At 39.4% G+C, this 24342-nt stretch overlaps 1 protein-coding gene across 1 annotated transcript in view; it reads right to left on the bottom strand.

The window, feature by feature from the left end:
* Nucleotides 1–191: 191 nt before the first annotated feature.
* Nucleotides 192–24342, bottom strand: part of syt6a (synaptotagmin VIa) — a 48290-nt gene continuing 24139 nt past the window's right edge. Inside the window, exons 2-7 of the mRNA XM_034536505.1 lie at nucleotides 10823–11213; nucleotides 9160–9721; nucleotides 4462–4582; nucleotides 3313–3484; nucleotides 1323–1473; nucleotides 192–263 (exon numbers count right to left, since the gene is read on the bottom strand). Of these exons, the coding sequence (XP_034392396.1) occupies nucleotides 192–263; nucleotides 1323–1473; nucleotides 3313–3484; nucleotides 4462–4582; nucleotides 9160–9721; nucleotides 10823–11213 (1469 nt within the window). The remainder of the gene's footprint in view (nucleotides 264–1322; nucleotides 1474–3312; nucleotides 3485–4461; nucleotides 4583–9159; nucleotides 9722–10822; nucleotides 11214–24342) is intronic.

The following is a 24342-nucleotide window of genomic DNA, read 5'->3' on the forward strand; positions in this document are numbered from 1 at the left end:
CTGACTTGACAATGGTCCTAGATCAGTTCTTGGGAGTGCTCTGGGACAAGACTTGAAGGGAAGGGAGGGACAGTGAGAGAGAGAGAGGGAGTGACAGTGGGACTGTGTTCTGCTCAATCAGACAGACAGGAAGTGGATCAGCAAGCGGGAGGAAACCCCCTTCTGGGCTGCTGGGTCACAGGTGGCTCTGCTCAGGGACTAGCCGGGGCCCTGGGTGAAGGGCAGGAGCCTTGACTGTCAAAGCTGGCTGTTCTCGCCTTCCACTGCAGAATACAAAGGCACATGAAATATAATAATATATATTCTTCTTTTTTTTTACAGGACTTTTTGCATTCAATATTCTGATTTACGAGGGTGCAGTAAAATAATTGCTTGAGTCCAAACTTTTGAATCCACACACTCCACAAAGTATAACACAAGAGACTGAAAGCAGTGATGCAAGGTACACATATTGAATAATTAATATATTGACAAGATACCCACATTACATCTCATTAATAACACAGGCATGATTTTATCAACAGCTCTGTCTTGGATTTTTATAATAACAAAACAACAAAAACATACAATAAGTGCATCTAAAAAATAAATGCAGAATAGAGAACAAATTAGTAAACAAATAAATGAACAAATAGATTAATGATATTTTAGATATATAGATGCAGATATATAAATTGACTTCTCAGCTATTCCCATAATGCTTTGGAAGATGTACACAGGAAGTATAAAGTATCCGTGGAGTGTGCGGATTACGGCTACAATTTGAGCCACGTTTTGTTTATATTGTAGACACTTGGCACCACTAATAGTATTCCGAATTAGCTTTAAGCTGTTTTTGTTTGCAACTTACTCATTGATGTACATGTACAGACGACTATCGCCGGATAATATTCTATATTGAAGATCATTTAAAAACGTAATGAACAGTTCAAGGAGTGTCTTTTTTTCCCATGTATTCTACGCAGATTTATGGACGTTTACTCGCGATGGACATCGGAAAGAGTAAGTCACGCAAACATAACTATAACATATATTTGTTCATCATGTCTGTGTGTTTAGATTTCCCCGAGTTCTAAGTGAGAAAGAGTCAGATTTTTGACGCAACTCTCTTAATTGGCACCACGAGCTGTTTGGCCGCCATTGTTGCTGCTGCAAGTGTTAATTAAGTAATTAAGCGGTCACGCTCCGATAATTACCACCAGAATGCACTTGTTCCTTGTTTGTGTCACCCTGAAACTACCCTCAGTCGAGAATGACCATCTCAGTTCCTGATTCCTACACGTTGACCAATCGTTTAAAAGGGACTCCAGTCCGGAACCTACCTCCTTCTCAGACTTCTTGGACTCCAGCAGGGGGTGCCAGTGAGCAATGGGCTTGCGTGGATAAGCCAGCATTTCGTTCCAGTGGTCTCTGCCAAGACCCTCGGCATGGCAGCCAACCCTCATCACACCAATGATCTCATTATGACCTACCCTGTGGGGACACACACATACTGGATGAATATATCTGACTTAACCTGACAAGACATCTCACACATCACATGTTTCCCCCCCTAATTGCAAGAAGGGCATTTTTGTAATAAAAGGAGACCCGGATTTTATACAGTGAAACCGCAGGTGATTGTCTCTGTGACACTACAATTGACTCATCTTAGGAAGGAGATCTTTGCTCCATTAACAATGCCTGAAGTGTAATTGAAATCCCCTGTCATTGGCACAACCTTATTTAATTCTGGCATGAAAGCAGGCAGAAAGAAAATACAAGGTTTCTAAAAGGTGTCTTGTCCTTTTATACTACACAATAAACAACATACTGACCTTTAACATGCATGCTCTCATTCTGTCAGCCGTCTGCACTGCGTGCACTTCTTCCCTGTTTTCATTTCCTGTTATAGCTTCACATACTAAAACGGTATCGTAGTGCACTACTCTTTTTCCGAAGACCCACAATTTAACTGACTCTAATTTGAAAATGAGGAATAATTCATTGGTTTTTGTTAATGATCCCCTACAGGCCTAATATAATAATCACTTTTAATGATAATTCATGTCTGAGATAGTTTTTTTCCACACACAAAAATCTATGAAAATGCAAATATTGTTTGTGTTTTAAGTTTAAAGACGCAATGAGATTTGCCGGTTGTGGTTTGTAAATGCAACATTCAAAGTTGGCTCCTCCTCCCCAGCACTGAAAGCCAAACCCAGATCTGATCTCGATATGGAACGAGCTTTGTCCACTTGTTGGTTGCTTTTTTTCTGCATTGTGTCCATAATTTTGTTGCAGTTTCCCGTTTCATGCGTGCTTACAATCTGGTACCTGGTTGCTATGTTGTTTTTTTTAATCATATATTGTATATAATAAGTGGCCATAGTTGTTGTTACATCACCCATTGGACTGTGATTTGGAAGCCTCAAGTTTTTAAGCTTTGAAGATTTGAAGCCTTCCCCATCTGGGATTTTGGGTGTCCCAATCTTTTTTTTTTGCAACCAGTAAACGGAAGTGAGCATATTTGGATTGTGGAGAAGTGATGCCATGGTAGAGATGCTGTATACGGCTCTGGTAGCAACCTGTCAATCACAAGGTAGCCACATCCTAAAGCAGACCTACTTTATTGTCTATTTTACTCTAAATGGTACCATCATTTACTAAGTGAACTATATGCTGTCGTGAAGAAGATTTGAAACTAGCGATTGAGTTCATAAACTGTTTACAATGTTTACTGAGGTAATACATCTAGTGAGAAGTTGGGTCATTTTCTCCTTGACTTTTATACAATAGGACTTCTTTTTGCAACCAGATGAGTCATCCCCTGCTGGCCAGTAGAGAGAATGCAGGTTTAAGATACTTCAGCATTGACTGCACTTTTCAGCACTTTTCAGAACCGGTTGTTGGCACCTGGTTGTTATAGAGGTCGATGCCCGGAAACAGAATGAAAGTACAGGCAGAGGGCTGGGTGGTTTTTTTTATGATGATTTAGAGGGATTATTCCTGTACGAATCAACATTGTTGTTTTTAAGGGAAATCCTGCTCATTGTGCCTTCAACTATTAGACATAAGCTGTCTCTTATATCACTGAAAGGACAATTTCTAGTGTTTCTGCACTGGGTAGTTCAAGTTTCACACATACAATTTAAATCTTTTGAAATATGAATTTGAAAACGGACCTCTCAGACTTCTCAGACCTCATTCTGCACGGTGTCAACAATAAGCAAATCGATTTTTCGAGTAGCGGGGACTTTTATTTTCTAACATTTCATTTATTGTCCTGATCTATTAGTTTCAAATTAGATTTAGGGTTTGGTTTGTACGTACAAGTCGTAGTCCATGACAGAGATGTGAAGGCTGACGTGGTCCATACTGTCTGGCGGGATGTCAAAGATGATGGCCTCATTGTAGGTGGGATTCAGAGTGTTCTTCTTTATGCTTGTCTTCTTCTTTTTCAAACGTCTCTCGTCACATATGAGCGACACCTTGACGTAGGGATCTAATGGCGGTGACGGAAAAAGAGGAAGGACATCAAATAAGTTATTATATCAAAACATAAACTGCTGATAGTGGAAATATCATCATGTTTCAACTAAGTTGACAGTTGAAAAGAAACAGATGTTTTACAAATGTTTGCCTAGGCTGCCAAAACATGCCAACTATGTCCGTAAAGATGGAGCCGTCAGTGGCGTATTTCATCCCCCATGTCTGTGTGTGTGTGTGGATGTGTGTTTTCTACTTAAGCATGAAAGCAACCCTGGGGGACCTGGCATCGGTAATGTGCATAAATGTAGATGAGTCAACGGCTTGTGTAAACACAGAGGGTGAGAGGACATAGATAGCTTAAACAGCATGACTGAGAAAGCTTCCTGATGAATGCTGATTTAAATCTTTATACATCAGTAACAAATCGCCTCGTTTGATCCATTATGCCATGTTTTAGTGATTAAAGTGGCCCAAAATCTATAAACGAAAAACAAGAGTGCTTGCCGGAAGGCACAATTTGATAGCGTCAGGTTTAGGATGCACAGATTCAAATAATGGCAGACAACTCTGGGTGTCTCATTTAAATCGTCATTAAACACCAGAGTAAGAAAATGCCACATTCACTCCAAACCACACCTGAACCCTGGTGCTTAATGCACAATATATGTAACATTTTACAAGTGATATCAGTACTGTCGGAAAAAGTGGAATGGAAAACAGACTGCCTGCAACTATTTGCTGACAATGTCTTAATATTGCAAGTGTTGAATTTTAATAACTGCTGAAATAAACAGCACACCGCTGTAGAGGCGACTCTGTTTCTTCACATTATCTGACACGCTTACAATTGGATAGTCAATTGATTCATGTTGAGCCACTGCAGCTGTAAGTAATTTACACAAATGCATGTACCAGCATATACAGTTAAACACACACACGCGCACACACACACACACACACACACACACACACACACACACTTAAACACACCTGAATATCCAGTAATGTCCATGGCCTTGAGGTTCCTGCACTTGATGACAGTAAGAGTGAGTCTGCCTGCGGTGGGCAGGTAGCATAGTGAGAACATGATCTCCCCAAGGTCAACACTTTCCTGTGAAAAGCACACACACAAGCAAAAAGTCTCTTTCAGTTTCACATACAAATGTATATTCAACACAGATTTTGATCCAGAGTAGTTCACATTAAGAGTCTCATCCTTAAGGTTCTGGGATTGATTCTAAATGTTCCTTTAAGTCTGCTTGTTGTAAGGCTAGCGCACTTGCTGTCATCTTCTAACCCAGGACAATAAAAATGGTGAGGTAATTTGGGCTAAAATACACTTAGAGATTTAAATGAGAAGACTCAGGTCAAAGACATGTTGCCGCAATCGGTGAGGTGGGAAGGGATTTTAAATCATGGTGCAACCCAGCTAATAATCAAAAGTAACCATGTTTTCTTTTTTTCGGATTTCTTTTACTTTTCAAAATAAGAAAAAAGATCTTTGAGAAAACATCAGCCGACTGGAAGGTTGATTGACAGCAGCGAGCAGGCATCAATGCCACAGTGACATTTGAAGGTGCATTTACATGCTATTTGATATCATTATTGAATTGGCTTTCTAGCCTACAAACTGACTAGCAGTGAACTGTCCTCTGGTGGATGTTTGTTTGGTCACTCGTTCAGTAAGCTAAGGTGTCCTGTGTAGCGAGCTGCTGTGTGGCTCTGCATGACCGTCTGCTCTGCTCATTATAGAACACTGGTGTTACTGCCCTATCCAAGATTGTATTGGCTATTGTATTTAAAGCTAAACTACATGGTGCCATCATGAAACTTAAAAATATGAAGTGAATTTTCTTCCTTTTTGATTTCTGCTTTTTTTTCTTCTCTCTAGTAGACAAACGAATGCAATTACATTTCAGTTGCACTTTAGCCTTGAAGATAGCCAGGCTAGCTGCGTACCCCTAATTCCAGTCGTTATGCTCAACTAAGCTAATCACCTGCACAGGAAATAGATTCTACTAACTTGCATTTCTTGATGACCCAATTGTAAAATTGTCAGAAAAAATATGACTCAGAAATAATCCTAATTAAAACATAAAATCCTCATACTTTCCTTCATACTCTTCTTAACCTGTGACTAAGAAAAATAAATGAAAGTGAAAGGTGCCACAGGTCTTACCATCAGCATTACAGAGCAATTAAAGTGAGAATAGGAAGCTGAACAACTGAGCTTTACTTAAAGTGATTGAGGTTATTTAGCTGTAAGTGTCTCCTTGAAATAAATTGGTATAATTCTGAACTACTGGCCGACTTGCAACTCTTTTGCCAGACAAGCGGATTTCATCAATAGAAAATTAAAACAAAAACGGAGAGGAAATCAAATTTACAGCTCAGTAACCCACATAATCAATGAGTAAATGCCCAGCATTTTCTTTTTCAGAGAATTAAATCGACAAGATCCCTCATATTAGAATATTTGTGTATATTCTAAATTACTTTTGAGGCAAGAACAACCTGGCCACAAAAAAATATTAGCTCAGACACCACTGTATAAGTCCCTACTAAGCTGATGAGAGTCCTGTTTTCTGGCTCATGTGAGTTATTAGCCCCATCCTATACATAGAATTAGGGTCACACAGACCCCTAATTAGTATGAACGAGCTTGGCGAGAACCCGACTGATTAGCAATTCCAACACGTCCGTCTGAGCACTGCAGTCTTAACGTCTCCTCACACATACAAGCTGCAATTTGGCTTTCACTGTCGTGGAAGTGAGGGATTTCATTTGAAGGGTGTGAAGGGTTCAGCTGTAATGTGAGAGCGCAGCAGAAATATCAAGTGCTGTAAAAGTATAATGCGACACTTTGATTGTCCTTTTAGAAAACATGGGCAGTTTGTATCATCTGTACTTGCGTTAATCATATTTTAGCCACGCTGGCGCCAAAGTTCCAATGATGTTAGTCTCTCGATCGGTCGTCAGGCCAGTCCATCACTTTGATCCAGACTGAAATATCTGATATATCTCCAATTGATGGTCCCCAGAAAATTAAGTATGCCGATTCACTTTTCCTCATAGCGCGACAATTATCCAGTTAAATATCTCACTATCTTACAGGTTGATTGGCACTAAATTCCATGCAGACATTTGTGGCTCCAAGATGATGTATCTCAATGAATCTGGGGATGCCCTGAGTTTCAATCTAGCGCCACCATGAGGTTGATATTTTTGGGTAATAGTTGGATATCTCAACTATTGGATAGCTTGCCTTGAAATTTAGTACATAGATGATGATGTCTGAATGAATTGTAATACATTTGGTGATATCTTAAGTCAACATCCAGCGTCATCATCAGGTCGAAATATAAATTGTATATAATGCTTTGGTTTATGATGCTACCAATAAACCTCAGCTGTATTTTGTGTTTGGTGCTAATTACCATAATTTGTAGTGAAAAAATAAATCGAGTGAACCAAGATGGATTGCTATGAATCTTGGTACAGACATTAATGTCACTCTCAAGTGTAATACCTTTCATTTAGCACCACCATCAGGTCAAAGTTTCAGTTTGTACAAAGCTGCATGTGGAGTTTAGTGCTATTTATTAAACGTTAGCATTTTTACACACCAAGACAGTAAACAATTAATTGCTCACCATCAGCATGTTCGCACAGCGACATTAGCATTTAGCTTCGAGCAGTCTATTACATATTATTCCCTGAGTGTATTTGCGTTTTTATTGCTTTATCTGTTATACACTATGGACACCTTATTGCAAAGAATGACTTGTTTTTTGGGAACTTCTACGTGGTAAAAGATCCCCGCCAACACTGATTAGCATGTTAACATCTTCCCCGAAATAATTTATTCAGATCGAAGTCAATGTGTAAACTGCTCCCCTCTGGACTCTTTTTCTTAGTAATTCCAAGTCGATGATATTGATGATTATCTCTCTTTGATCTATGAACTGAGGAAAGCTGCTGGCTCTTTTCATTCTGCTAAATACGGGAGTCTCTTCCGCTCGCTGAGAGTTAACAGTGTTTGTAAAGCAGCATCTTAATCTTCAACAAGATTTCCTTTACACTGTACTTCGTGTTTGTTTTCTTGTTTCTACTGAACCCTGCCATCTGTGCATCCTTTATGTTGCCAATCTTTAATTTAATGTAAGGAAGGGATTTTGTCATAAAATCATTTGGTGGTTCAATAAAGTGTGTGTGCCAAGGAGAGAGCCGCCTGCTTTTCTGCCTCCGATGCAATAATGTTAATATTATTGAACAACCCTTGAAGAAGCTCAAGTTCAACAACTGGAGGAGGGAAAACTCTCAGATTAGAGGGCTCTGTGGGGGTGATAAAGTAATGAGGGCTGTAAGGTGCCTAACATGGTGCCAGAGTGAACACTTTGTTTCTGGAAATGGCCACTGGACATCATTAACAAAGCCAAAGTAATTGCATAAGTGAGCTGTAAGTCAAAAAATTAATTTAGTGTTTGAAATGTTAATGCCTTGTGTGTACAGTCGGTCCCTTTCTGTATTTTAATAAGTGACTGTTTTGTAGAATATAAAATGGAAGTATGTATCTGATTTTTGATAATGCATTTGCTATTAAATACACATTAGCCAGGATTTAAATTGCCTCTATTACCTTTACGGCTCTCAGAAAATGACGGACAAAGAAGGTCTCTAAATCGTTTTTTTTTTTGTTTGAATTTGATATAATGAATTCATTGTTAAATTATATTTTCTTGAAAATGTTATTCCCTAATGGAGATGCTGAAATGCTGCTTGGTGACAGAAAATAAATTCAGGTGAGGGAATGCAGTTTATTCAGTTATTGGCCTAAAAGTAGTGAACATTAGACATGTTGGGCCTTATTTTAATAGCACAAGTGCCACATCCAGCATGTGAGCATCTCCAAATGCACATGCTATTATGATTCATGTGCAACAACGCGAGATGCAAAAGGTCTAGTTGAAGTTGAATGTAGATGGGGGGAGTGGTGATCAATAGCTACACTCTCAGCGACTACGGTCTCATTGCTCTGAAACAGATAGGCTATTCACAGTAAAGCATGACAACAAACAGCTCAACTAAATGACATTAAACTAACATCACTTTTGTTTGTTTTTGTTGACTAGCTGGTAGTTTTGTGGAGCTACTGCTGGACCGAGAGCCTGCCACTGTTTGCCTACTCGTCTTTTACTGAGAACTTTCAAGCCGAGTAACTTCAGATGTTCTGTTCGGACAAACAAGGGAACAAGAAGTCTTTGACGAACACCCCTTAAATTAGCCAATCCAGACCTGAGCTTGAGCCAGCTGCGGATGCCAATTTAAGGTAAGCCTAAAAAAAACCACAACCAGCGAGCCGATCAATTTCTTATGTTATGTTTTGTTATACAGTGGCAGAAGAGTGACTTTGAGCCAGAAACAGACCTGCTTCTGAGACGTCTTTTCTCAACACGATGTCTAAGTAAGAAAAATACCAAACTGTCCAAATGCTGCATGCAGTGGCCTTTGTGCCGCCACAAATGTATAACACACCCAAAAGAACTGAAATCAATCCATAAAATACCACTAATTATAATTGTAGAATTTACATTCTACATGCACAGTACTTACTGTCACTTTTAAATTAAAATTTTCTTTATACAATAAGTCATTTAATACTGAACGGTACATTCAATAGATTCTTACACTGGTTGCATATTGGATGTCCCTCCATATGTTCGTCTCCCTGGAGAGGTCCGATGTCTCAAACAAGTTTTCCAGCACCACCTCACCGATCATATCATGCCTGGAAAACCGGTCAAAGTCAAAGACGCTCATGTGGAGCTTCCTGACCGCTAGCTCATCGTAAGGCACAGGAAACTGGAAGCTCTCATCGAATGAGGGATTCAGCATCTTCCGGTGGACGCGAGTCTGGAACTTCTTGCGGTCGGGCAGCAGGTAGACCTTCACGTAAGGGTCAGAAGTGCCACATAAGTCCTTGGCAGGTAGGTCTGATGCCCTGAGGATGTTGACTATGAGGGCCTCGTTTTCGTAGTCGTACTTGAGAGAGAAGTTAATCCTGCCACAGTTTTTGCTGCTGCTGTTCTTGGATGAATCCTCTGATTCCAGGGCCTTCTGCTGGTAGAGCTCTGGCTGAATGCGGCCGATGCCGGTTGGCTTTTCATCATTGTCGGCTACGTAGTCATTTCCCAGGTCTAGACTGCTTGCCTGCATCTGCCTGGGCAGGTGTCTTTTGAATGAATTGTGCCTGCAGGGACAGAAAGGACAAGAAGAAAGGAAGGATGGGTGACTGACAAGGAATGATTTGTGTGATGTTTTGGAGAGCTGTAGTGAATCCTAAACTTGGAGGTTTTGAATTCAAGGGAGGGAGGTTTTGAATGCAAATGCCCAGACACACAAAACTGACCTCTAGCTGGCATTGTGTCATCTCCATCACCTGACTTCTTCTATTAAAGTTGTAATTGATCAAAGACAGCTAACGGCTACGTGAGTTATTTCCTGTTTGAACGAGAATAACTAGTGGCGTGTGGCCTGTATTTAAAATGTATGAACAATTTTTTCCTAGGAAGCTATCTTATTATTCTCATGCCTCTGTCAGTGTTGTTATATGCTTGGAATACAAAATGAGAATAAGTCTGATTTGCATCAGACATTGTTAAATGGTGCTTTTATTTGCTTTATACTTGTCTGGTCTTTTGTATGAGGAATGGAAAAATGCAATAAAAGGTGAAATATAGAAATGCAAGTCAAGATGAAACTGCTCTAAATGTGTGAAATAACAACAAGAGCAACATTAGGACCAGGGTGTGATCGGTGTTTTGCTGCGCCAGGACCCAAAATGGAAAGGCTTTATTCTAAGGACAAATAAGCATGCTTTATTTTATTTAAATTTAGCTGCAGAATAAGGAGAATGGGTTCCAGATGTTGTCTTATTAACATAATGAAAATGTATAGTTCTGCTAGTATTTCTACAGCAACGTGTTTTTTTTCTCCCCTCTATTCTATTAATTCTAATGAAAGAACAATCACATATAATTAGCCTTACCATTATGACTTACAAAGAGATCCCTCTGAGGCAACACAATCTACAGTATTTATTGAAATTAGATACCAAATTGCTTAGATAAACAATTTCTACCCTCATTACTGGTGCATTAAATGTATGTTGTCCCTACTTACTTCAAATCTACTAGCATTGAGGCGCCTTTTATATTATTCCATGTACCACATGACTTTGTGCCTTACATTCTGCCCATGTAAGCATGCATGAATGCTTGTATGTGTCTCGAAGCATAGTTACAGACGAATAACCACAGCACACAGTCTTAAATGCGTGTATATGACTAACCGAGTTGAGGAAGCCGGCTCAGTGGCTTGCCTCTGCATGCGCTGCGTGCGGCGCAGGAAGTGCTCCCTCATGGAGATCTGCACATCAGTGGGGATGTCGGGAGATGTACGGCTTATCTTTACTGCTGCCTCCAGGAAACCCATTGAACCCATGGGGTCCTTCACCTTCTCTGTCGCCATGGTGACTGCTGGCTGCTGGGGGCTGGGTAGACAGAGAGGTGGCTGGAACGGGCAGTCCTCTAGGTCACAGGCCGGGGCGAGGGATGGACTGGGGAAATGGGCCTTAGTTCGCCAAGGCACAAGGCACAGCTTCCAAGAGATGAATGTGAGAAGGCCCAGCACAGCCAGGCCGCAGATCACAAACACACAGAGGAGGAGGCCAAAAGAAGCACCTGGTGGCGAGCCACGGGAACCCCAAACAGAGGATCATACAATATGGACAAACAGATGGTGATTACAAGGAGAAGAGAGGAGGGAAAGAGAGAGATGGTCTATTATTAGTCTTACATAAAAAACACAGATATTGCACCAGCAGAATCGTGTCCTAAGGACAGCGAGACAAGTACTGAGTGATGTGTTTCATAAATATTTAAGTATCCTCCATTAGTCTTCAGTTCATCCCAGGGATTAGGAAACCATATTTTATGTAAACATAATTGAAATGTGACTATGCACTCATGCACACAGACAAAGATAATGTTATATGACATTCGAGGAAAAAGTAGTTATAGTCTGACAAATACTAAGAACAAGAAACACATAATCAATTTGATTCAGCCAATAAAATGGTTTCAGGCACCTTCCCTCATGGATTTATAACCATGAAACAGATGAAAGGAAGCGGGCAAAGTCAACCTTATTTATTTTCCAGCATTTTGAATATGCTTCCTGGGGAAAAAGCAGCATACAAAGACTTGGAGACGAACCAAGAATGCTGACAAGCACTCTTCACAGGGAACGAAGGGGAAAAGAGCAGAAAACATACAGTCCTGTATCTCTGGGTTTTGCATTTTGGGACACCTGCCAGTTGCTCCTTTCTTGATTTAAGGCCAGGATTTAATTATATTCTTTTACATTTTCTTGTGAGTATTTCTTTTCCAAGGACCCTGATTGCTCGAATTTATCTACAATAACTCACACTGAGCAGCGTCTCTGTGGCCTCTCAGTGGATCCCATAACTCCCGTCTGCAGACAACACTCCAGAGATAGCAGGAAGCTGCTTGAAGGCACATCGAATTAGCTCTTGAACTAATATTCACTCGGCTCAAGCTTTCCTCACTTCCGCAAAATGTGAGCATCGACGAGCGCTGTAACCTGCAGGTGAGGGTTGGTTTGTCGAGAAAAAATGTGATTTATTACTGGAAAACCATGTAACGAGTATTAAAATCCTCCACTTAAGTGAAAGTAGAAATAGCATTGTATAGTCCTCTATTAGTGAAGTAAAACGTATTTTCAGCTAAAGGTACTTAAAGTATCAGCAGTGGTGGAATGTAATATTTTTTACAATATTTCCACCACATTTCTGAGGCAATTATTGTACTTCTTACTCAGCTATATTTAACTGCTATTTATAGAAACTAGTTGCTTTAAGATGATTATTAAATAATACCAAAAAGGATCACCTTATGATACGTTTATGAAATACAACACATTGCTAAAGATTGAATCAGTAGTTTTGCCTTATGACACCTTACCAAAAAGCAGGGTCTAGTTGAAGTCCCTCCTCTATGAGTTGTTACCCGAAGAGAAATATCCTCTCTAAACCTCTAAATACTGCTTGAGGCCCACATTTGCTATATAATATTTCACAAAAAAGCAAAATTAGAGAATATCCCAATTTAGTTTATTTTCTTTCCTGCCACATAGTAATCTCACAACCCCTCAGATTTACATTGTGGCCCTTTGGAGCCATATATTGGAACTAATGTTCTTAACTAGATAACTGTATATAAAATTAAGATCCACCAAAATACTACTTATGAATTGGTGTATGTGTATCAGTAGGGTTGGGAATCACCAGAGGCTCCACAATACAACATTATCAGAATACAACATTATCACAATACTAAAGTCACGATACAATCTTATTATTTTAAATAACTTATTATTATTATTGGCTTATTATTATAGTATTGCAATCATATATATTGGGATTGATTTTGATTGATTGATTGTTTGTCCACATCTGTTTTATCTAATAAGATACAATTTTCACGTTTGTGTCACTTCAATAATTTGCATTGCAGCAAAAGTATGAGAATAATTCTACCTCTACTTAGTCAAATTGTGTCAACAATTCTAAATAATGAACACTTAAGTAACCATAATAGTTGTCTGACAAATTGTTTACTGCTTTTGTCTCTAAATTATAGTTCATCAAAATACTACTAGACTCGTTGAAAAACCTTTTTCATCCACAAATGCTTAATCCACCAAGTATAATGTATAGCTTAGCCAAGTGGTGGACAGGATTTCATATCTAGAGGATTTATGCCTGAGGAGGATTTCTCAGCTGTCCACAGCCCTGGCCTCTCCCTGTCATCTGAAATTTCACACAGCTCCCCACAAAGCCTCGTCTTGACTGGACTGTCGCTCGCAGAGTCTTCATCCGTCGTCACGGCAAATTGAAGCAGATCTGGCTCTGTGGTACTGAAATACAAATACCCATGCTGACAATCTTTCGCTACAAAATGCATTGACAGGCCAAAAATGTGTATTTGAGTATGTGACTTTGGCTTGTTTGGCTTTTTACAATCTTTTTTTTACACTCTAAGTGAAGAATCCACTGAAGCAGCGATTATTTATTGTTTAAAGTTTGATACTGTGGGTCCCCCTCAGACCAAATCAAGACAATTCATTGTCTTACTTCTATTTGGTAGATTAGAATATACTATAACTTTTGGAACACTAATACTTTGGGGGATGGAAACAGGAAGTATAACGTTGCTATTAATTCAGTAGGTTATGCTGTGTGTAAACTAGTTTTAGCCTATGTACTATATTTGTTTTCATTTTGGCTAATTGGCACCATTTAAAGTATGCAAAATGAGCTATTAGCAGTTTCTGTTTGAATATCCATCCATGAATATCCGGAAAACTGTCTCTTGATTATGTTAATACTGAAGGACATTTTAAAACATGTAGAGTTTTAACTCAGGGTAGTAGTTCTTAAATTACAAGTAGCGTCTTTTCTGTTATTCCTAAGCAGATTCATGAATGTTTATTCGCAATTACATGATTCAGAGAAGCAGTGCAAATGTTTACGTGAATTGCAGCAAGCGAGCACAAAGGTTTTTTTAAGTGCCATCATTTTGTGTCGTAGCATCTGCTGCATCTCCAACTGCTGATTGTGTTGATAAACGGGCCAAATCAGTGGTCCAAACTACCATAACCAACTTCCTGTTGTTTTTAGAATATCGACATGCACCTGCCTCTTACACCTCGAGCAGTATTTGTGCGTGAAGTGAACCCCAAAGTAGCACTAGAATGAGTGTGATCTGACTTGCAGATATGAGTCACTTTTTCTTTTGCACTCTGTATGACAGATGCCAGAATTGTAAAGTGTAAAAAAATGTGATTTGCATTTCTACCATATGATGGTTTCTAAGATGCTGCTGTGATCAGTCTAGTTTGGTGTGAGAAGGTTAATGAGGGAACTCTAGCACCACGATGCCGACAGCCCAGTAAGTCATTTCTACCATCATGACCGCAAAAATAGAAGTGTTAATTCCTCATACCTTTCCTTTCCTTCTCGTGCTACGAAGGCGAGACGTACTGTATGCAGAGAGCTAATGATGCAGCGACAGTGAGAGAGAAAGCGAGTTGATGTGAGAGAACGGAGAGTGGTTGAGAAGCCATTGTTCTTCCTCTCCAGACAGATGGGTAATGGAGCAGAGCTGTGTGAACATATTACTCCCTGTGGATCTGACAGCGTGAGACTCGACTGACCTCAGGGTTTAGCACACTATTAATGATCACACCCACGCAATGAAGGAGTGTGGACTACCACTATCCTGCAGTCAATCAAAAAGGGTATTTTTGGTTCCTTTCATGTCGAAGATCCCTTTCGCAATCAATTCTTCAGAGGCTGACTCGAGCTCACCGTAAAGCTCCTTCAGGTGGGGTTTAGAGCCAGGTGCAAAGGGCAAGGAAGTGAGGCACCGCTGTGTGAAAGATGGGGTTACATTTTTTTTTATTTAAACTAAATATGTCCAGGTATTGACCTCTGAGCTGGGTGACTTGCGTGGATGCAGTGACAGCTCCAGTGCTTTATAAAACGTTGTGACATGCTCACCCTTTCCCACCACCACAACCATGAGTTCTGCAGCAACCGCTGGCTCGACTCTCCCCGCTGCCACTTTGTACGTTTCAGTCGGCTCCCTGTTTGATTCGGTTAGGAAGTTACTTATTCATGCTGCTCGTCTCACCACAACAGGACTCGGCTAGACATCATCAGGTGTTTCTCAGTGTGCACAAATTGAATCAAGGTTTGTTTTGAAGTCGAGTCGAAGAGCAAAGTGAAGCCTCGGGACTTTTCTTTCTTTTTTTTCCCATCATGTGCTTTTAATCTAACCTGGTTTCCATAGTAACCCAGTCATTAGAGAGAATATGCACTCTCTTTGTTTGCCGTTATGAAATGATTTATCTTCGGTAGAAAAAGTCCATTTGACTGAAGATGGTACATAGAGACGTCACAATACTAACTGTGTTGAGTTTTACACAAGCACACACTGTATAGACTGTAATACTCTAAGTTGAAGGCAGTGGTTTTATTGTCATATCATGTAAGGGACTGTACAGTAATTATTAGAGTGCAGCATTATGTAGTTTGTCTTTTTGGTTTCTAGATTTCTTGAAACAATCAAGGCTGGCTCATGTGTGTCGGACGAGAGCTCAGATCTAAGTCCATAAATTCAGAGTGTGGAGGAGGAGAGAGTTCAATCCCTGACTCCAGCAATGTCGGCCGTTTATCTGCTCCAGTAGTATTTTGTTTGCATTAGTTTCACAGTCATTTCTTGTCTTTTTCAATCATCAAACAGAGCAGAATTACAGGGTGCTACTGAGTTCACTAATGTGCACCCAGTTTAGAACATTATGGATGTCTCTGTTCAGACAAACTCACAGGGATATGTTTTGAAAGATTGGCTGAGTTTGTCTTTAAATGCTGTTATTTGTTGCATTAAACTACCAAAATGGAAGTTATTAAACTAAATGGAAGTTATTTCAGTTACTCAACAGTAAGACCAAGGCTTTCACTCGCTATTGAACAGTTTACTCTGCACTAAATTACAGTAAATACTCAGATCTATTTTTCTTTTATTCTCAGGAGAACAGACACAGAACAACTCTCAACTTTTCACTCACTGTCTGTTACAAAAGAAAAAAAGAAAAGCCATTGCCATTTTTGTAGGTAACAGTATGGGAACAATGTTGTCTCACTTATTGTCACTTTTTGGTGGGAAGTTGGAGTTAGACTTTTTTTGCAAACAGTTAGCTACTTCCTGTATCCACTATGTGGCGCTAGACAACATGCGTCAACAACATCATGTAAATGTCATGTAAATCAGAGAAAGTTAAGATCACTTTCTGTGATTTTTTTTATTCCTTATGACAATAAAATGTTTAACATATTAATATCTTGCCAAAGCATATACACATATCTTTTTTTCTTACAGTGCATTGTGCAACGTGGTAATGAATTAATTGCAAATGTAAAAGTGTTTTCAGTCATACACCTTTAAGTGTAAGAGGATCATGTGCAGTGGACTTATTAATGGTTACAATCTCCAGAGAAAATTCTTTTGAAAAGACATTTAGACAATGAGCAATGACATTTCATGAAATTGGAAAAAAGCATCAAGTAGGCTTTGTAGTGTAGTACAATCTCAATAAATGTTAAATGTTTCCCGAACACACTTGTTCCAAAGCTGTCAGTGGTGTACTGTCTTCTTTCCCTAAAGGGGGATATAATACGCTCTAATCTTGATGTGAGTTCTTAAGCCATTTTTAGATTTCTGTATTCCATGGTGTCTTTTTCAAAGCAATCAGAAAATCCCATAATTCCCCAGATCCCCAAATCCTAAAGCCCACATGCGAAGAGGAGTTTAGACAGCAGCAGATCAGCCGGAGGTGTGAAGACTTTGAGTCCATGGAGAACAACATTATACTTGTTGAGGATTTGTCTATATTACACTCAAAAGCATGCTTGAAGTAATTATTCTGACTAGAATATTTAGCAACTAATTACTCATCATTGATTGCTTTAATTTAAAATGAATCTGTGTGTAGAAAAGGGATCTGTAAACAAGTTTGAATGAGATGAAATGGTGAGTAAACACTGAAAGTTGCAGGGATGAAAAACAATGTTTCTTCCAGTTTACTAAAAGTTGTATTTCATTGCAGAGTGAACTTCCACTCAGAGTACCAAACTGCGTTGGCAATAAAGATAAAGACAGACAGAAGGTTTTAAAGACACATTAGAAAACTTCTTATGTGAACTCAGCAGCCTTAAGCAAAACATTTGTGGGTAATATATCAAATGCAACAATGCAGACAAAAGATTTGGGGGATGCACCTTTTCTTGCCCTTGTTTATCAGCTCAATCATTCAGTCTGGTTGAAAGCTCCTACCTGCAAGGCCAAGATAGATTGTCAAGTTGGTGTTTTCACCAAACCTTTTTGCCAAAATGTGCGACAGAGAAACAATTAATTAAATTATTGACGAAATAGAGTGCTGCAGGAATGAGCCCTAAAACCCATAAATGAGTTAGCATTTGTGCACTTCCTGATCCTGTCCTCTGTCTTTTAGTTTGATCTATATACATATATATTGTCACCCGAAACTTATATATATACTATATTCACTACATAATGACCTGAGTTTGCTAATTGACCTCAGAGGGTGCATACAATGTGTCATCGTTCACACTCAATAATCCACCTAGGAGACACTTTCAGAAAGCTGTCATCTCCTCCACAAGTGTGAAGTTAAATTTAAGTGCATTCTTTCCTCCCCTGCACATCATCTAATCATCTAAATGGTTCAATCCGTTTCTAATCTATCCATACAAGTTGGAACATTAAACTCGCTACAACATTGTATTGATTTGGGCCAAAGCACATTTTCTGCATTGTCCAGTTTGATTTGATTGTTGTGTTTTGCGGGCCAATCGGGGGCCACGGGGGAGCCTGATTGTTGAGTTCAGTCCAGCGTTAGCATCTGGTACTATCACACAATTAACCTGCTTGTTGACCAGGAGCCCCTATCTCTGGCGCACAGCTCTCAGCCAACCAGGTTCCCTTTACTCATGGGGGCTGTTTGCAGAGAGCAAATATTAAAATAGATTGCCTGTTCAAGAGAAAATTAAAATGAAAAAATAGAAAGATTTGGACCTGTAGATGTTCTGCAGTAAAACCTTACTTATGAGAGATATACTGCAAAATCAATCCATTACTCATCAGGACTGAGGCAAACCTCAAATTGAACATTGATTTACTACATTATTGTGCCAAATTAAACCATCTGTCTCAAAGTTGTGTCTTTTATGTTTAGAAATGTACTAACTGTTGGCATTCAACAGCATTTTAAACATTTATAATTTGCAGCACAGTCTGATAGGTTAAAACTGTGATTCATCAAGAAACAAATACACAGAATTGAAGACATTTGAATTAGTAAATATGTGTTTAAATAAGTTTTTACGTTTTTTTTCTATTCTGTTAAATAGTCTTTTGCATCAGTAATGTATAGAAATAACAGAACAAAGTAGGTAACAAGATTTAGAATTCTGATTAATTTAGAAAAAATAAATTAGGTTGAGTGCGGCTGCATGTACGACTGTGAGTCAGTGGTTAGCAGGTCCCTTTCATTCAGAGGATCGGTGGTTCCCCGCCCTAGTCGATGTGTCCTTGAGCAAGACACTTAACCCTGAACTGCTCCCTGTAGCTGTGTCTACGGTGTATGATTGTAAATTGCTTTGGATAAAAGCGGCAGCTAAATGAAATGTAATGTAATGTGCTTGATATGAAGTATACATTATTATTTCAAGCTATGCTGAGCCCGATTTGCTAAGCCCAGTTTTTGTGCAAAAACACCCAATATATAATATATATATATATATATATATATATATATATATATATATATATATATATATATATATATATATATATATAATACTATTCCTCTGTACCCTAAAGCTCAATTGTTGACTAAAATGATAATTTCCACATCAATGAGCCACACTGTAAATTCTCTTACACACATAGTTCCCGTTAAATTATTAGGATAAACTCCGCCTAAGGATTTTCACATTTCCATCTTGCGTCTTTTCTCACACAGCATGTCAATGTCGGAAATAAATGAGTCAAGAGACAGTCCAGCTGATAGCGGTAATGCGACATTCATGGATGCCAACCACCATACAACTCAACAGAAGAAAAGGAGATGGGGCATCACTTATCATTTTCGAGGAACAATGGCGTTAAGGAGCTGTATTTGTCATGTGCAAATGTCGTTGTAATGTATTCAATTTCAAAGTGTCAGACAAGTCAAATCAAGTCAATCACCCACAGCATTTTCCCTGAAATGCTGCTAGGTATTGTATTGAGGTGGGAATTTAGCGGCACAGATTTCCCTGAATTTAGATCCCTGTTACCATTCACACATGACCCCATGAAGGAAATGTTCCTGAACATTTCAGGGAGGGACTGCATGTGCAAAAGGGACATGGTGACATGTTCCTGCATCACAATGACACTTTGCACATGCCAGAAATACAGAGTATGTGTCATAATCCGCTGCTGAGATTTACTCCCATTTCACTCAGATTAGCTCAAAACTACCCAGCTGTTACAGAAGATTACTGAGCATTTATCTACACAGTAACTACAGATATGTATTTATATCAACCATTCAGTACGACTATAACATATTTGTATTTGTATTATTATTTGTATTTTTTAAGTTTTCTACATATTTATTATGCCTTTACTGTTTGATTACATATTTATTATACTTGTTTTGATCTTGTTGTTCTACTTATGTCTCTTGTTTGTTTGTTTGTACTATCCACTATGCTGCTGTAATCCTGCAAATGTCCTTGCTGTGGAACTATAAAGTATGTACATCTACAATATGGCTAAAGTCAAGAAAGTATTGTTGGTAAGATAAAGCAACAAAAACATTTGGTTAGGTTTATGTAAGAATCGTGGTTAAGGTTAACTCCAGTTTCCTGCATGGAAGTCAAACATGTCTTGGTCGTAGTGATGTGTTCAGGGGCACCACTTTATCGAGAAAATGGACCACGAACATGAATCATCTTAATGGAAGTAAATCATAAGATGCAGAATCGTCCAATATGCATTGACTTCCTATCGGGATGCTGGCATCGGTCCAGCTTCATCCTTCCCTCGAGCATGACGTTGGGTTCAGACAGAGGGTCCATCCCCAACATGCCACCTGACAAGTGGTGTTACTGCATCCGGCCTGATGCATCATCCGCCACAGCCTAGTCTCCTTGTCCCATCATTCTGTAGCTGATGAATCTTTACCGTACCAGGAGCTATAAATATTATATCCAATATGAAGTCGTATGATTTGTTTTATATTAGATGTGCAGGAAAAGAATATCATAAACCAGCCCGCGTTAGAATCTGTATATAATACAAGTTCTCATGAGACCAGTGGAGCAGGTGGACTGCATGATGCTATCAAATAATAAAGGCTGAAAATGTCCAACTTTACAAGGGTGGAAAAGTTATCGATTCAGCCCGTGCTTCCTGCATGCCACTATATGGATGTTTTAATTTCCAGAGGCATCACAATAAAACTAACAGGCAGCAATCTGGCCCCTTGTAAAAAATAACGTAAACTCATTTTCAATCTCAGTAATTTTCATCACCAGGGATTTTAAATGGATGTGCTACATCCATTACAGGCCGAGGTTATGAGCGCCCGATATTGCTCGATGAAAGCTTTTGCTCTACTCAAAATGCTCCATTGCCCTGAAATATTGCATTGTTAATCATGATAAATAAACAGGACTAGCAGCCACCTTGTCATGTGTATAGAGAAGGTGTGAGTGATGTGGAGCGAGTGGGAAGATGCTTTAGCTTTTTAATGTCTCTGATTAAGTTTAAGGAAAATATGTGGGAGAAACATAATTGAAATGGTAATATGTTTTGGCATATTCTTAAGAGCCTATTAAAATGTTTGATTGTTTACCAGAGGTAAAGAGCAATTGATATTTATTACAGTTTGTTTAGAAAACAGAATGAGGCCATACGTATGTATGGATTATATATAACACTAATATGTGTTGGCCACACACACACACACACAGGCCTGCAAATCAATATATAGACATGAGAGTTTGACACAACTAAATGTTTTGCTTTGTTTCTTGTACAGATTAAATATACAAGATAGAAGATGTCATTTAGTGAGCTTTAGAGGTGCTGCCCCCCTGACCCCTCTCACTTTATGCTAAACTAAGCTAAACACCTCCTGGCACACACGTTTACCGTACAGACCAGTGACTTCAAATTTAATTCTTGGCTAAAAAAACTAATATGCTTATTTCCCAAAATGAACCTCTGTCTTCATATTTATTTTTAGTTTAATTGTCAACGACACATCAAATTATGTTCCGTAAACCCCTCATGCAGTTAAAGAAAATGCAGCCACATCAGATTTTAGATTGTGGGGGCAGGCAGGCCCTTGATTTGACCTGACCTTCGGCCTCTGGGCCCCGATGATGGTGGCAAACAACCAGTCAGCATGAGGAAATGACGCATCCATCACCCTGACTCAGGCCTGACGTTTGGGACCACGTGCTCAGAAGCTTGTCGCCTCATGATGCATTATAGTTCAACAGATAATATGAGAAATGGCAGATGGCATTTTACCAAGAGGGGAGCATTGTCAGGATTAAAGGAACCCCGGCACTGCTCAACAACTTGCAGTCTCAGACACTCTCTATATTGTATATGTGGTGACGTCAAGCTTTTTATGGTTTGAATCGGAACCAAGAGTACTACTCTACATTTACAGAGAAGCAATACATTATTTATTGATTCATCCTGTTTCGCATATTTCCAGTTTTAAGTTTAATTCAGCTCCCAAACAAAAAATCATTCAAGCACTTTTTCTCTGTTGTAAATAAAAATCTGGGATGCAACCTCCAACGCTGAAACTGTTTATATTGACTTTTTGTGTGGATGAAACCTAAATTTATACTCTTTTGTATACCGGAGAAAAACAGAGTGAAAGAGTGCCTTTAGGGTGTTTTGGTTATATTTCAGCTGGTGGTGTTTTGGGGAAGAGATCAACATCAGGCTGTGATAAAAGCTTTGCTTTATAGCTGCAACGTGACTAAAAGTAAGAGGCGAGGCCTAAAGCATAATGGAATGAAGGCTTTTAAGCTTGCTGCCACTCATAATTGCCTTGGATGTCATGATATATATATATATTTTTCTTGCAAGATAGAAAGGGAAATTATGCATTTCCTCAGTGCTTTGTTGAGAAGCTATGAAGCAGGGTTGCATAATGGGACAACTATTCAGTTTTTTTTTCAAAAACCCAGATGAAATGAATTAAAATGAGACAATATTACAAGTTTAGACATCCCAATTTATAACTTGTTGACTCCTGACTCCTGACACTGATTACTATTAAGAGGTTACAAGTCCAGAGGTTTCTGAAACACTTATCTTATATGATAGTAAAATCTTATGGTTATGGAGTATCAGCCACCACTCTAAATGAGCAATTTGATTGCTTAAATTACAGAAAACTGTGGCATTTTCTTTCTGGTGTTTTGTCACTGCTCACTGACATTCATTAACTTTGACATTATTCATTTTAGTTTTTTTCTGCGAAAGAAAATGTCTGGAATGTGCTGCAGCTGCAGAAGTAAATTAAACAGAGTGGAAATAATATCAGTTCCACTTTATTATTTAGCAAATATCAACTCAATAAATCACAGATTGCAGTTAACATTGTTTGAAGGCAAAATCGTTAAAGCACTGCCATAGAATCGAATGGGCACAGCATACATTGTAACACCGCCGGTTGGCTCAGGAGAAGTTATCTGCCACAATGTTGTACTTAAACATTATGTACAGTTGATCAATATAAGCAGGGGACTTGATGTTTGTTTCCTTTGGTGAGGTGTATCCACACTCGGTCTAAGTTAAGGTGGTGGGCCATGTTCATTGAGTTGACAGCGTCACTGAGTTAGCGTGTGTCACCCGTTTCAGACCGAGGCAGAAGATAGATGGTGAATTAAAGATTTGTTAAAATGATCAATCTGGGTATTTTGCCAAAAAGCAACCGGAAATGAGCCCTCATCGCTAAACAGCCATTTTCAATTCAGTAGCAGCTTATCTCCGCAGAGCTTTTCCCCTCTCTAACAATTCAGAGATGCAACATTTGGCCCCCTCATGAACCGGATTCTTCCTCTAATGTGCTTTATTGCACATTAGCTTCCGTCTGCTTCCTCTAAACAAGTGCAATCCTTATCAGGATAGCATATCCTCTTGTTGTACAAGAGCAATAGTGTTTTCCCTCATAGATGACTGGGGTATTGATCCAGGCCACAAGGCTGTCAAAATTTAGCCTGATTTTATATTGTATTGAAACAAATTGTGCCCGGAGGGGGCCGTCAGAGAGCTCGGCACTATCTCAACCCACCCTGCACACATGCATTCCCACATGTGTGCTTCATGGGTTTATCACACCGGTGTGCACTATTGTTCGCAGACCAAGCTCCTTCTCAGGGACATTTTACTGTCCAGCCTTAGTGAGTGACATTTTAACAAGAAGTCATAAATCATGTCACCAGAGAGAAGGAAGAAAACAATTGACAAAATCCCTGAATCCTCTCACAAAGAAAAACAAAACGACCCCTGCAGCTATCCTGATCACACACAATCATGTCAGTGCCATACACACACACACACACACACACTCACACTCACACAAACACACACACACACACACATGCACACATACACACAAAGTATTGCAGGGAGGCAATTGGTCACATGCGCTTTGTAGCTCATCCAGGGCAGAGCCATCAAACACATCCACAAGCACACACACATACAGCTTGCCAGGAAGGGACACCAGGGTCCAGTCATGGCAGCAACCAGCAGGAAACTGATAAGGCTGGTTGGATTTGTTTAACTCAGTCTTCTCCCAAAGCTGCTGCTGCTGGAGGGGGAGGAAAACAATATACAACTGCACTGGAGGAACAGGTGAAGGGAGGCAGGGGATCAGAGTGAACCGCAGAGATGAACATAAACACTGGCGGGATTAACTCCTCATAACAGGTTGTACATTTGTGTAGAATACGTTTCCAACGGTATTCCCTGATCTATTCATGGCAAGAATCTTTGCTTATTTCCACATCTGAAGTACTTTGAATCCTAAGTGAAAATATGGAAGACGATGATCAGAATATTACAATTTCCCCCGCACTCAGGCTGACATGAAGCGCAGGGTATCCTGCTGTCTCTC

Source organism: Cyclopterus lumpus, chromosome 7 (genome assembly GCF_009769545.1).
Source record: "Cyclopterus lumpus isolate fCycLum1 chromosome 7, fCycLum1.pri, whole genome shotgun sequence".
NCBI classification, from domain to species: Eukaryota; Metazoa; Chordata; class Actinopteri; order Perciformes; family Cyclopteridae; genus Cyclopterus; species Cyclopterus lumpus.